The sequence below is a fragment of the Budorcas taxicolor genome, chromosome X, assembly GCF_023091745.1.
Source record: "Budorcas taxicolor isolate Tak-1 chromosome X, Takin1.1, whole genome shotgun sequence".
In the NCBI taxonomy this organism is placed as follows: domain Eukaryota; kingdom Metazoa; phylum Chordata; class Mammalia; order Artiodactyla; family Bovidae; genus Budorcas; species Budorcas taxicolor.
In genome coordinates, this window is record NC_068935.1 from 127,678,157 (window position 1) to 127,694,113 (window position 15,957).

At 39.2% G+C, this 15,957-nt stretch overlaps 1 protein-coding gene across 1 annotated transcript in view; it reads right to left on the reverse strand.

Moving 5' to 3' along the window:
• The window catches only part of REPS2 (RALBP1 associated Eps domain containing 2), a 240,497-nt gene that overhangs the window by 120,221 nt on the left and 104,319 nt on the right, over positions 1 to 15,957 (reverse strand). The window contains exons 6-8 of the mRNA XM_052663622.1: positions 13,830 to 13,968; positions 6,214 to 6,277; positions 4,084 to 4,226 (exon numbers count right to left, since the gene is read on the reverse strand). Coding sequence (XP_052519582.1) covers positions 4,084 to 4,226; positions 6,214 to 6,277; positions 13,830 to 13,968 — 346 coding nt within the window. The remainder of the gene's footprint in view (positions 1 to 4,083; positions 4,227 to 6,213; positions 6,278 to 13,829; positions 13,969 to 15,957) is intronic.

The window sequence follows — 15,957 nt, forward strand, 5'->3', positions numbered from 1 at the left end:
ATTCACAAAGCAATCAATGTGACACACCACATTAACAAATTAAAAGATAAAAACCATATGATTATCTCAATAGATGCAGAGAAAGCCTTTGACAAAATTCAACATTCATTTATGATTAAAAAAAAAAACCCTCCAGAAAGCAGGCATAGAAGGAACATACCTCAACAGAATAAAAGCCATATCTGACAAACCCACAGCAAACATTATCCCCAATGGTGAAAAACTGAAAGCATTTCCCCTAAAGCCAGGAACAGGACAAGGATGCCCACTCTTACCACTACTATTCAACATAGTTTTGGAAGTTTTAGCCACAGCAGTCAGAGAAGAAAAAAAAATAAAAGGAATCCAGATAGGAAAAGAAGAAGTAAAACTCTTACTATTTGCAGATGACATGATCCTCTACATAGAAAACCCTAAAGACTCCACCAGAAAATTACTAGAGCTGATCAATGAATATAGTAAAGTTGCAGGATATAAAATTAACACACAGAAATCCCTTGCATTTCTATACACCAACAATGAGAAAACAGAAAGAGAAATTAAGGAAATAATTCCATTCACCATTGCAATGAAAAGAATAAAATACTTAGGAATAAATCTACCTAAAGAAACAAAAGACCTATACATAGAAAACTATAAAACACTGATGAAAGAGATCAAACATGACACAAATAGATGCAGAAATATACCATGTTCATGGATCAGAAGAATCAATATAATGAAAATGAGTATACTACCCAAAGCAATCTATAGATTCAATGCAGTCCCTATCAAGCTACCAACAGTTTTTTTCAGAGAACTAGAACGAATAATTTCACAATTTGTATGGAAATACAAAAAACCTCGAATAGCCAAAGCAATCTTGAGAAAGAAGAATCGAACTGGAGGAATCAACCTGCCCAACTTCAGGCTATACTACAAAGCATCAGTCATCAAGACAGTGTGGTACTGGCACAAAGACAGAAATGTAGATCAACGGAACAAAATAGGAAGCCCAGAGATAAATCCATGCACCTATGGATACCTTATCTTTGAAAAAGGAGGCAAGAATATATAATGGAGAAAAGACAATCTATTTAACAAGTGGTACTGGGAAAACTGGTCAACCACTTGTAAAAGAATGAAACTAGAACACTTTCTAACACCATACACAAAAATAAACTCAAAATGGACTAAAGATATAAATGTAAGACCAGAAACTATAAAACTCCTAGAGGAAAACATAGGCAAAACACTCTCTGACATAAATCATAGCAGTATCTTCTATGACCCAACTCCCAGATTAATGGAAATAAAAACAAAAATAAATAAATGGGACCTAATTAAACTTAAAAGCTTCTGCACAATGAAGGAAACTATAAGCATGGTGAAAAGACAGCCTTCATAATGGGAGAAAATAATAGCAAATGAAGCAACTGACAAAGAATTAACCTCAAAAATATACAAGTAACTCCTGCAGCTCAATTCCAGAAAAATAAGCAACCCAATCAAAAAATGGGCCAAAGAACTAAATAGGCATTTCTCCAAAGAAGACATACAGATGGCTAACAAACACATGAAAAGATACTCAACATCACTCATTATCAGAGAAATGCAAATCAAAACCACAATGAGGTACCATCTCACGCCAGTCAGAATGGCTGCTATCAAAAAGTCTATAAACAATAAATGCTGGAGAGGGTATGGAGAAAAGGGAACCCTCTTACACTGTTGGTGGGAATGCAAACTAGTACAGCCACTATGGAGAACAGTGTGGAGATTCCTTAAAAAAGTGGAAATAGAACTGCCATAAGACCCAGCAATCCCACTGCTAGGAATACACACCAAGGAAACCAGAATTGAAAGGGACATGTGTACCCCAATGTTCCTTGCAGCACTGTTTACAATAGCCAGGACATGGAAGCAACCTAGATGTCCATCAGCAGATGAATGGATAAGAAAGCTGTGGTACATATACACAATGGAATATTACTCAGCTATTAAAAAGAATGCATTTGAATCAGTTCTAATGAGGTGGATGAAACTAGAGCCTATTATACAGAGCAAAGTAAGTCAGAAAGAAAAACACCAATACAGTGTATTAACACATATATATGGAATTTCGAAAGATGGTAACGATGACCATATATGCAAGACAGCAAAAGAAACACAGATGTAAAGAACAGACTTTTGGACTCTGTGGGAGAAGGCGAGGGTGGGATGATTTGAGAGAACATCATTGAAACATGTATATTATCATATGTGAAATAGATCGCCAGTCCAGGTTCAATTCATGAGACAGGGTGCTCAGGACTGGTGCACTGGGATGACCCTGAGGGATGGGATGGGGAGGGAGGTGGGAGGGAGGGTCAGGATGGGGAACACATGTACACCCATGGCTGATTCATATGAATATACGGCAAAAACCACCACAATATTGTAAAGTAATTAGCCTCCAATTAAAATAAAGAAAAAAAAAACCAAAATGGAATGAGAGAGGGGAGAGTGAGACAGAGTAAGGGACATAGAGAGAGACACTGAAGAGGAAATACAGCAGTGTATCATGCTGCTCACTTGCAAACTAGTTCCTAGGGACTCCTGACAGTCTCCCCAAGCCTGTAAAGAAAGGGAGCAGGCTGGAGTTACAGTCCGCTGGTGTCAGAAAGCAGCTGCTATAAGCAAAGTCCAAGTTCTGAAATATGTAGTTGCATTTGCTCTGTGAACCCTCCCCTTCATACGTTTTCTGAGGACCTCTGGGCATGATCCTGTGGGTCATGCTTCCTCCAATTTTTCTACCTGTCCCTGGCACCAGACACTCTTCCCTTTGGTTGAGCCTCCACCCATTAGTACCTACCACAGAAGGACAGACTTTTTATTAATATTTAAGAGTCAGTGATCTCAAGACTGACTTAGATAAGCAACTGGTCACTTTGAATCTCATGCCTTTACAAGAAGGGGACAAGACAAGATAATCTAAGACCTCTTCCAGATCTAACCACAAAATTTATGCTCTATTAATGACTAATCACATTTTTTTTAGACACTGGTTCCCTCTTGCCAATAATCATCATTGACTAAGCTATCATGTTTTAGAGATCCTCCCTAAAAAGTGAGAATTGCTATTGAAACCACCAGCTGTTTCTGGACAGCTGTTTCTTTCAAAGGAAGCTATACTTCTGTGAGTAATAGAATTCACATCAGAAATCAGCCCACTGCCTTTGAATGGTCAAAAGACACTACTAATTTTTTCAATCTTCCAAAGAAGTTAATACAAATGTTGGACTCACTATAACTCTTTCCTCTCCAGAGAATTGGGGATTGCTGTTAATTAATGAAAAAGACAAAGAGATTCTATTCCAACTTTCTGGCATGCTAGAATGTTCTGTATCTTTCATCTGATTGCAGTTATATGGGTGGATACATATGAAAAACTTAAGTGTACCTTTAAGATTACAGCCTTTCATACATTTTACCATGTGGAATTTTTAAACTTTTTCATTAGGTACAAGAATCCTAGTCCATTCCATTACCTAAGGTCACTTGGGGACACCAGAATTGGCCTGAAGATGCCAAGTCAGCACTGGCTCTAAAGGTAGATCTTCCTCTCGATGTTTTTATCAGCTGGGGGTTCAGGAGTTGCCTGGTCCACAATTTTTATGAAAGATGCAAAGAGCTGACTTATCTGAAAAAACTCTGATGCTGGGAAAGATTGAGGGCAGGAGGAGAAGGAGACAACAGAGGATGAGATAGTTGGATGGCATCACCAACTCAATGGATATGAGTTTGAGTGGGCTCCGGGAGTTGGTGTTGGACAGGGAGGCCTGGCATGCTACAGCTCATGGGGTCATAAAGAGTCGGACATGACTGAGCGACTGAACTGAACTGAAGTGACCTTGGTTTAAATCCATCCAGACAGTACTCACACTTACCCAGATCATCCCTATGACTCACATGATAAGTTGTGAGTCTAATATCAGTTAAAGACAGTAACTATAGATACAAAGAACTCCTCAAAGTATGTGGACATCATCTTAAAAAACAAAAGTTTCTTATAAGGTCAGGATGGGAAACACCTAAGGTTTGGGATTTATGACCAGGCCTTACCTGCTTGCAGGTACTCTGGCTGCAGAGTTGGAGGCAGGCCCTCAGGCAGTGGGTAGCCGTTCTTTCGGGCCACAATGAGGTGAAATGCAGCACAGAACTCTGGCAGGGTCAGGGCTCCATCGCAGTCGGCATCACTCAGTTCCCTAAATATAGCAGATATCATGAGCGTCTAACATGGGGCTCAGAGGGAAAGTTGCTCAGCCTCAATCATGCAAACACAACTCCTAGGCTCCCTGGTGGTGGCCCTGCAGGATCCCCCAAACTCATATAAAATCTCAGGAGGCCACACAGAGGATGAAAAATCAATACCACTAGCATAAGTAGCACTTTATAAATAAAAATTTAAAGTCTTCAAGTTCTCCAGTAGATCTGTTTTTCTAAGAGAATGCACAATCAAAAAACTATGGGATGAAAAGGAATAGGATGCCCACAATTTCACAGTTAGCTGACACTCATTCAATAAATGCCTGGTGTGAAGTGCCCAAGCCTGGCACCTGAAATAGTTGGAGGAAGGGCTTGCCCTGCCCTTTCACCTGGCCCTGCCCTTTCACCAGTGTCCTGGCCATTACTCAATTACCCAAACTCAGATACAAGCACTTCATTTTTCAGCTTTAAGGAAAAACCTTGAACTTCTCAAGTCACACAAATGTTGTATCAAAAATTTGCTTGAAAATTCTCTCCTGGAAAAATACAAATAAGCTCAGTAAATACTTGTTGAATTATGTTTTCAGATAAAAATAGCTACTAGGGAAGGCTGGAACCGGATGAGATGAAAGTAAGAAAGGGAGAGGCTTGAAAAGGCTTATCTTTGCTTCAGTCATTGTTTTCCACTGAAAAGCAGAGACCTATTTGCCAAAACAACTAAGACCCCATAAGCTCAACCAGTCTCTTAGGCATACAGAGACAAATATGCCTGTGTTAGGACAAGCAGAGAGAGAAGGCATATTTTTTCTACTTGAAAGAAAAACCATGGAAGGTAAGCTCTGGAAACTTCCCTTTGGAACCTCACACCCACCTCTCCTTGGAATATTCAGAAAATACCAGCCCCCCAGGGTAAGGAACCAGGGAATTTTTTTTTAAATGATAGGCGGAGAGAAGCCCACAAAGCTTCTGTGGATACATCTCAACAAAAAGATAGGAACCCTCATGCCGATAATGTTAAGACTGGGAATTCTGCCGAAACAGACTGTATTCTTCACAAAATGATAACTTCTTTTTTCCCAAGCTTTAAAGCCTAATAATGTTTGCCATTTTTCTTTAATGTTAGAATATATTGCTGAAGAACCGAAAGCCAGATCAGGATCCCAGATAGAGTAGCATTTACAAGTGTCAGTGGAATAGTTTTTCAATATGATGCACAAAACATGACAAGCAATTTTAAATCCTACTATAATTTTTTATAAATCCTCATTTTAAAAGTTTTACATAAATATTTCAGTACTTTAATTATATATTTATAGCAGCATGGCCTCCCACTCAGTCTCGAGGAAGAACAGCCGACACGCAGCCAGGAGCTTATAGAGGCACCAAACACTTTCATAAAAGCAAGCAGAGCCATCTGGACCAGGCTGTGAAGCCCTTCTGGAGCCAGGGATGCAGCTGGCACAGCAGCAAGGTACAGAGTGCACCATAGCTGCAAGTCTGAGCCAGGGTCCAGCTGATAAACACAAGCCAAATTTATGAAACTCAGAGGCAGCAAGAATAGTCAAATTTAACTTAATTCCAAAATATCTGTGGACCTTCTGTTCACCTGGCCTCATAAAATATTATAAAGAATAGCTTTTCATGGTTTTCTAGTTATGTGCAGCACATGAAGTAGAAAAATCTGAAAATACACAAGATGGAAATTCTCATATGCTCACACAACTGCTTATATTGAAAAGGCATCTAGGTGAGGATACTAATCAGGAAATTACTTTTTAAATAGGCAAAATAGTGAATAATACATTCTGGACACTATTCCTTGCACTTTTCATATAATAACTTAATCTTCACAGCAACAATAATTTAAGTTCTATTATTAGGTTGTTTTTAAAAAATTCAAAACATTATTGCTTTAAAATGCAAAAGTAGAAGCTAAGGGATAGCTATGGATAACAGTATGAAACTATAGGCATTAATTATACTTACCATATATAGGAGAGTTCTGGAATGGAAAGTTTTGATTTGGTGAAGAAGTTTTTGGCAACAGAACCTGTCAAGAGCCATTGTTTAAATAAATCATTAATTACTTACCTAGAACAGCTTTTTTATTTATGTATAGATGAATTACCAGTTTTTTCATTCAGCCATCCCTACCATGTAACAACCACAAACATAACAATTATTCATCAAAGCAACTACAAATCATGTGGCTAAAAGCAACATACAAACAGCTTTTAAAAGAATATGTAAATCAGAATAGGCAAAAGAAGTAGTGACATAATACTTATTATCACATGAAAAGTATATTATGTTCAGGTTCCTTCTTCATTTTTCTGAAAATCTGAAAAATTTACTAAAAATTTAAAAGCTACAAATATCAAAATTTTCAAAATAAAATCTGTCCAGCATTTTAAATGAAAGGGTGTGTGAAAGTAATACACAATCATGGTAGGAAACAAAGCAAAAAGAAGAAAATGAATATCACTAACCTCATCACACTACAGATAAGACAGGCATCATGGGAAAGTGTTTCAGTGAGATTTTAGATCTCTTGGTGGCTCTTCAAGAATTGTATCCAGGAACCTATTACTACTTCCTTTATTCATTGGAAATTCACTAATATCAATGGAAATGATTCCATTCTGCATCTTACATAGCTGCATGCTCCAGCTGCACTTAAAATGTTTAGCCTCAATCCTTATTGAGATTGAAATTTTTATGCTTTCTGCTCTCAAAACAGTTTCACAATTCTAACACAAAAATTAGTCAAGTCAAAGCCCTAAATGCTATTCTTAACTGATAAAGTCAAATGTCTTTCCTTAGTGATTGTAAGTCTTCTAATTGGCCTTAAAACAAAGGATTATAATGGACACTAAAGCAGACTTATTTTCCGTTGATATACAAAGGATCAAAGACAAGTACCCTATAAACGAATGAGCTTCCTCCCCAAGAGCACCCTGGAAATAATGGTGACATAGGACTGTTGGCCATCCATATAGCCAACTTGTCAAACATTTGTCAGAAATGTCTTGAGGGAAATCCCTCATGGTACACTGGGCAAGAATCCACATCATGGGTTCAATCTCTGGTCTGGGAAGATTCCACATGCTGCAGAGGAACTAAGCCCTTGTGCCACAACTACTAAATGCTTGCTCTAGAGTCCATGAGCCACAACTACTGAGCCCACATGCTGTAACTACTGAAGCCCACACACCCTGGAGCTTGTGCTCTGCAACAAGAGAAACGACCACAATTAGAATCCCTGCTCACTGCGAACTAGAGAAAGTCCACGAAGAGCAACAAAAACCCGGCACAGCCATAAATAAATATTTTTTAAAAAGTGTTGAAAGCATATTTGTCAGCTATTTTATAGATATAAAGGCATTCTCTCATTTCATTCTTCTTTTTCCTCGCTGATTACCTTTCTTCAAAGCACAATACATTCAAACCCACAGCTAGAGATCTGGCCTGGCTTGGCCTTCACACAGTAGAGAGAGTAGTGGTCGTCCCACCCACAGGGAAGCTGACAGCTAACAAGTTCAGAGAGAGGACACTTGAGAAAGCCCAAGTGCTCCCTCCTTTGGTGTGGACAGATGCTCAAACCAGGAGCTGGAACCCACACCCCAGCCTCCTACCAAGCAATGAAGAAACCCCAAACCAGCCTCCTTTTCATCTTCTCTCCAGTCATTTTCATATCTATTTGAGACCAACATGAGAGAGAAGAGGTAGAAGGGAGACTTAAAAGCTGTTGGCATTCAAATATTAAAACCATGAATCCAGACTTTTTCTTATAAAAGGGTCTCTCAGCCCAGTAAACTACAGCTACACACAGCATTTCCCTTAGAAGAAATGGAGTAGCCCTCATAGTCGAAAAAAAGAGTCCAAAATGCAGTACTTGGATGCAATCTCAAAAACAACAGAATAATCTCTGTTTCCAAGGCAAACCATTCAATATCACAGTAATCCAAGCCTATGCCCCAACCAGTAATGCTCAAGAAGCTGAAGTTGAATGGTTCTATGAAGACCTACAAGACCTTTTAGAACTAACACCTAAAACAGATGTCCTTTTCATTATAGGGGACTGGAATGAAAAGGAGGAAGTCAAGAGACACCTGGAGCAACAGGCAAATTTGGCCTTGGAGTACAAAACTAAGCAGGTCAAAGGCTAACAGAGTTTTACCAAGAGAACACACTGGTTATAGCAAGTGCCCTCTTTCAACAACAAAAGAGAAGACTCTACAAATGGACATCACCAGATGGTAAACAGCAAAATCAGATTGATTATATTCTTTGCAGCCAAAGATGGAGAAACTCTACACAGTCAGCAAAAGCAAGGCCAGGAGCTGACTATGGCTCAGATCATTAACTCATTACAAAATTGAGACTTAAATTGAAGAAAGTAGGGAAAACCAATAGACCATTCAGGTATGACCTAAATAAAATCCCTTACGATTATACAGTAGAAATGACAAATAGATTCAAGGGATTAGATCTGATACAGTGCCTGAAGAACTATGGATGGAGGTTCATGACATTGAAGACAGGAGGCAGTGATCAAGACCATCCACAAGAAAAAGAAAAGCAAAATGGCAAAATGGTTGTCTGAGGAGGCCTTACAAATAGCTGAGAAAAGAAGAGAAGCTAAAGGCAAAGGAGAAAAGGAAAGATATACCCATTTGAATGCAGAGTTCCAAAGAATAACAAGGAGAGATAAGAAAGCGTTCCTCAGTGATCAATGCAAAGAAAGGAAAACAATAGAATGGGAAAGACTAGAGATCTCTTCAAGAAAATTAGAGATACCAAGGGAACATTTCATGCAAAGATGGGCACAATAAAGGACGGAAACAGTAAGGACCTAACAGAAGGAGAAGATATTAAGAACAGGTGGCAAGAATACACAGAAGAACTATACAAAAAAGATCCTAATGACCCAGATAACCATGATGGTGTGGTCACTCACCTAGAGTGAGACATCCTGGAGTGAGAAGTCAAGTGGGCCTTAAGAAGCATCACTACGAACAAGGCTAGTGGAAGTGATGGAATTCCAGTTGAGCTATTTCAAATCCTGAAAGATGATGCTATGAAAGTGCTACACTCAATATGCCAGCAAATTTGGAAAACTCAGCAGTGGCCCCAGGACTGGAAAAGGTCAGTGTTCATTCCAATCCCAAAGAAAGGCAATTCCAAAGAATGTGCAAACTACCAAACAATTGCACTCACACGCCAGCAAAGTAATGCTCAAAATCCTCCAGGCTTCAACAGTACATGAACCATGAACTTCCAGATGTTCAAGCTGGATTTAGAAAAAGCAGAGGAACCAGAGATCAAATTACCAATATCTGCTGGATCACTGACTGTGTGGATCACAACACACTGTGGAAAATTATCCAAGAGATGGGAATACCAGACCACCTGATCTGCCTCCTGAGAAATCTGTATGCAGGTCAAGAAGCAACAGAACTGGACATGGAACAACAGACTGGTTCCAAATAGGGAAAGGAGTACGTTAAGGCTGTATACTGTCATCCTGCTTATGTAACTCATACGCAGAGTACATCATGCAAAACGCCAGGCTGGATGAAGCGCAAGCTGTAATCAAGATTGCCAGGAGAAATATCAATAATCTCAGATATGCAGATGACACCACCCTTATGGCAGAAAGCAAAGTACTAAAGAGCCTCCTGATGAAAGTGAGAGAAAAGAATTTAAAAGTTAGCTTAAAACTCAACATTCAAAAAACTAAGATCATGGCATCCAGTCCCATCACTTCATGGCAAATAGATGGGGTAACAATGGAAACAGTGGCAGATTTTATTTTCTTGGGCTCCAAAACTACTGCAGATGCTGACTACAGCCATAAAATTAAAAGACGCTTGCTCCTTGGAAGAAAAGTTATGACCAACCAAGACAGCATATTAAAAAGCAGAGACATTACTTTGCCAACAAAGGTCCGTCTAGTCAAAGCTATGGTTTTTCCAGTAGTCATGTATGGATGTAAGAATTGGACTATAAAGAAAGCTGAGCACCAAAGAATTGATGCTTTTGAACTATGGTGTTGGAGAAGACTCTTGAGAACCCCTTGGACAGCAAGGAGATCCAACCAGTCAATCCTAAGGGAAATCAGTCCTGAATATTCTTTGGAAAGACTGATGCTGAAGCTGAAACTTCAATACTTTGGGCACCTGACGCAAAGAGGTGACTCATTTGAAAAGACCCTGATGCTGGGAAAGATTGAAGGCGGGAGGAGAAGGGGATGACTGAGATGGGTGGACAGCATTACTGACTCGATGGACATGAGTTTGAGTAAGCTCCAGGAGTTGGTTATGGACAGGGAAGCCTGGCACGCTGCAGTCCATGGGGTTGCAAAGAGTTGGACATGACTGAGTGACTGAACTGAAGTGACACACAACATTGATCCATCAGTGACCAAATTTTAACACATCCAATATACAGAGACATTTAAAAAAAAAAAACAATAAAACAAAGACCAGTAACCCATTATAAGCTTCACAGGTGGTTCAAAGGTAAAGAACCCACTTGCCAATGCAGGAGACACAGGAGACCCAGGTTGGATCCCTGGGTTGGGAAGATCCCTTGAAGGAGGGAACAGCAACCCACTGCGGTAGAGTCGGACATGACTGAGTGATTAACATTTCATTTCATTTCCCAGAATTAAGATCCCACATGAAAGAAAGAGAAAAAGGGAGAGAGAAAGGGAAGGAGGGAGAGAAGAAGGAAGGAAGAAAACTATGATATAAGGAATTGTCTGGCAGTCCAGTGGTTAAGATTCTGTGCTTTCACTGCTGGAGGCCCAGGTTCAACCTCTGTTTTGGGAACTAAGATCCCACAAGCCAAAAATAATAATAATAAAACTGTAATATATATTCCATATATATTCCTGCTTAGAGGCAAATAAACACTTACATTTTCATGACCTTGAATTAAGCACTGATTTTTTTAGATATGATTGTTGTGCAAGCAACAAAAGAAAAAATAATCTGGACATCAAAATTAAACTTTTTCGCTTTGCAAGACACCATCAGAAAAATAAAAGGACAAGCCACAGACTAGGGAAAAAATATTTTCAAATCATATGTCTAGAGAATTTGTATCTAGAATACATAGAGAACTCTTACCACTCAACAATTTTTTTAAATGGCAAAGGAGGGACTTCCCTGGTGGTCCAGTGGTTAACAGTCTATGCTTCCACAGTGAGGAACACAGATTTGTCCCCTGGCTGGGGAATGAAGACATCATATGCTGCCAGGTATGGCCAAAAACTAAGAAAAATTTTAAATACAGAAAAGGATTTGAATAGGCATTTCTCCAAAGAAGATATACAAATGGCCAATAAGATCATAAAAAGATGGTCAATGTCATTCTTCATCTACAAAGAGATATCACTTCACATTCACTAAGGTGGATTCAACCAAAAGATAGTAACAAGTGTTGGCAAGGATGTGGAGTAATTAGAACCCTTAGACACTGCTGGTGGCAATGTAAAGTGGTGCAGTCACTGTGGAAAATAGTCTGACTGGTTCTCAAAAAGGTTAAATATAGAGTTATCATATAAGCCAGATATTCTACTCTTAGGTATATATCCAAGAGAGACAAAAACATACATCTACACAAAAACATGTACACAAATGTTCAGAGGAGCATGATTCCTGATAGCCAAAAAGAGAAAACAACCCAAAAGTCAATCAAATGATGAAAAGATAAATAAAATATGGTCTGTCCATACAATGGAATGATAATGGAGTGAAGTTCTGATATATACCACAGCATGGATGAACCTTAAAAACATGCTACGTAAAAGAGGTCACACACCAAAAAACACATATTACACAATTTCATTTACATGAACAGCCCAGAACTGTTAACTCTATAGACAGAGAAAGTAGTTTAAAATGGTAACTTAAGGCTAAGGGATGGGTGGTAGGGAAAGCAGGAACGGGAAATAAATACTAGTAAGTAGGTGGTTTGGGGGGAAGTGTTCTAAATCTATTGTTCTTCAGTTGTTAAGTCATATCTGATTCTTTACTACCCCATGGACTGCAGCATGTCAGACTCCTCTATCCTCCACTATCTCCCAGAGTTCTACATCTAGATTGTGACTATACTAAAAACATTGAATAGTACACTTTAAATGGATGAATCTTACAGTATGTAGACTTAAAGTGTTTTTTAAAAGGGGCCATTAATTGGTTGCAATGTATGAAGCTCTCCTGCCCTTGATCAAACTAAAAATTTTGAAAACACAGTTGCGAGACAATCAGGGAAATCTGAGCAAGACTTGATATTAAGCAATTTGTGGGTTATTTTGTGGTTTTTATTCAATGTGCCAATGAGTTGTGGTTATGTTTTTAATAGCAGTCTTATCTTTACAGATACATCCTGAAATATTTTCAAATGAAATGGTCTGGAAATTGCTTCAAAACAATCAAGGCTCAGAGAGGCTATAGATAAAAATAAGTTGTGAGAGCTGAGTGGTAAGTATATAGAGGTTTGTTATACTAGCCACTAGAGTTGTGTTTGCATTTGAAACTCTGTGAGATATAAAGGTTTAAAAGAAAATAAAAACATTCCTAACAAGTACCTATTTTCATTTGGCTAAATATCTGTATATACATTGTGAAGAAACTCATTTAAGCAGTGTATAAAATGAACATGTGGTCAATACATGAAATCTGGGTTTCTGGGGGTTTTTTTAAATCATTTTGTCAACATTAATTTGTTGTATCTACAACATTCTGCCTTCAAATAAAGCCACTACTACCAATCAGACAATGATATCTGTGTTTATACAGGTATATTCCAACTACACACTGTATGTCCGGAGAGAAAATTAATTTTAGTCTACACTGCAATGTGTCAGGTAACAACTATCAAGGACATACTGTCATTCTTCACAATTGAAGTATAAAAACAAAGTTTTACGAATTTTTCTTCCAGACTCTACTATTTCAGCTTGTTTAGTCTTCAGCCAGGTGAAATATAGGCACGTAGGAACAAAATCAATTCCTCTCAGCTTGAATTTTGCATGAGAACTCAACAGGAATATATATTTCTGAAGATACTACAGAAGAACTAATATATGGACATAAAAATGCTGGCCAATTTTCCAACCAATTTTTTTCTCTCAGAAAAACCAGAGAAAGACTGGAGTCAAAGAAAATGAGCATGAACTTGAACTCTAAGGTGTATATAGCATAAGGAGAACTGTGACAGCAACTCATTGGGAGGCTACACTATGTCCTTGCTCTAATACCAACATAATGAGTAAGCAATTAAAGGTGTCACCTTGGTGTAACACTTATTTCCAGAACTGCTCCAGCTAATAAGGCACAGGATCTGGACCAGGACGCTTCATATTCCCATTTAACTCCTTTGAAATGGAAACATAAACTTCCAAATACCGTTGCCAAGTATTTTTCTACATGGATTATAGTTGGTAAGAAATTCAACCTCAGAGAAAAACAAACTGAAATCATAGAAGGTTTTTGTACTCATTTTGAATGGACTATCTCTCAAGATGGGCACTGTTATTTATGTGAGACAGCAAGCTGGGACCTGTGTTCTCACCCACCACACTTCATTACCTGAAATGAAGGAACTCGGATCAGGCTGAAGGGACCGGAACTGGTTGACATAGTACTCGCGCTGCTCTTCCGTTATCCTCCAGGGTTCGTCTGGGTAACTAGTGCTGTTATCCTGCAGTTCTCTCTCCACTGAAAAGGACTTTAAAAAGAAATCAATAAGCAAATGCTCACAGAATCTGTCTTTTGTGAAGTGAAGTAGAAATATTAAATCCCAATAAAAGTTACTGAGGATTATACTTATTTTTTTCTCAAGGGAATAAATGTGAACACCTCGTGACTAGAGTTTAATGTGAACATAAACTTCTGAAGGGCAGACATGATGCTTTATACCTTTTTGTGTGTGTTCCCCTAAGTTCCTAACAGGACTAAACATGAAATATTGAACACTCGGGTAAGTGACAAAAGATTTACCAATGTGATGAAGGGGGAAAGTACAATCATTCCTTTCTTCAAATATTCGCAACAGTTTGATCCTTTCAAATTAGCTAAGCAGATCGTAAAATAATCTAGATTCTTTTTAAGTCATTTTTAAAAAAATCTAAAACAGTTATAACTATGTCATCTTTTTTTCTGAGTCATTTCCAGTGTATAAATCTGGGAATCAAATGCTCAGAATCAAGTCCCATGTCCCCAGGTCCCACTTGAGTGGCAAGTCAGAATCATCAAACCTCTCATTCCACATTTGTGAACTGAGGGTTCTACTTAGTAACAGAGTGGAGTGCAGAGATGGGCTGTCATGGTACCACAACAAACAGGGTAACAAGGGGTGCATCTGACCTGCCACTAGGGGGCATGCAAGCCAAAGTTGAGAATTTAAGGATACAGAACCAGTGTAGTAGCGCAGGAGAGCAAGCTCTGCAAGGGAACCGGAAAAGAAGCAAAAATGGTGATTCTGGAAAGAGCGGCCCAGAGCTTTGTTCCATCCCTCCCGTCTACTCTGAGGTTAAGGTGCTTCTTGCAAACGCCACCTTCATGGAACAAGGAGGGTAAGCCTTTAAGACAAAAGGAGACTAGGAAAGAAGTATTACTACTAATAAGCCATCAAGTTGCCCGCTTCTTGAACGCACTATCAAGGAACTAATCATTAGGAAGGTATTCTAGTCACTAGCACCAGAAAAAAAACAGTAGATCATCTCTGTCCCCTGCCCCAAATTCCCCAACACACACACACCCCATTTTGGAAGTAATTCTTCCCAGGAACACTTGACTTTCCTCTAATGCCATTCAGAGAAGAAACAAGTCTATAAAAGCTTGAGTTGTAATATAACCTTGAGATGCCATCTTTGAAGTTTTCATACTAGATGAGTTTCCACTAAATGTAAATCAGACCATTTTAAAATGCCCTGGAAGTCATTATCCATTAATTAATGCCTTAAATTCGAAGAGTGTTTTGAAACTCACAAAGTATTTCACCCTCTATCTCACCTGAGTACCTCAAACTTTTGAGAAGTAGCCACAGGAGTTAGTAGTATCATTTTCCCAGATGAAAACTGAGGCTCAGAGAGTTTAAGGGACATGCCCATAGACTTCATGGAACTCCTGGAGTCAGCAGATAAATGCAGTTTTTTTAATCTGTTGCCAAAATTTCCATGCTAGGTGTTGGCTGCTACATTCCTTGGTACTAACATGGAAGCGTCTACTCCCCTAGAATGCACTCCCCTTCATGCCTGGAACCAAAGCTGCCATACCCAATCATTGTTAGCGTCAGCCCATGCTTGTTCTTTTCCCAATCCATTGACCATCTGCTCACTCTATTTCCTCTCTCATATTACCTGACTCCTGAGTGGCATCAGTAGTCTCTTGTTCTTAGTCGCTCAGTCATGTCCGACTCTTTGAGATCCCATGCACTGTACCCCATCAGGCTCCTCTGTCCATGGGGATTCTCCAGGCGAGAATACTGGAGTAGATTTCCATGCCCCTCCTCCAAGGATCTTCCCAACCCAGGGACTGAACCCAGGTCTCCCACATTGCAGGCGGATTCTTTACTGTTTGAGCCACCAGGGAAGCCCAAGTATACTGGAGTGGGTAGCCTCTCCCTTCTCCAGGGCATCTTCCTGACCCAGGAATCGAACCAGGGTCTCCTGCACGGCAGGTGGATTCTTTACCAGCTCAGCTACCAGGGAAGTCT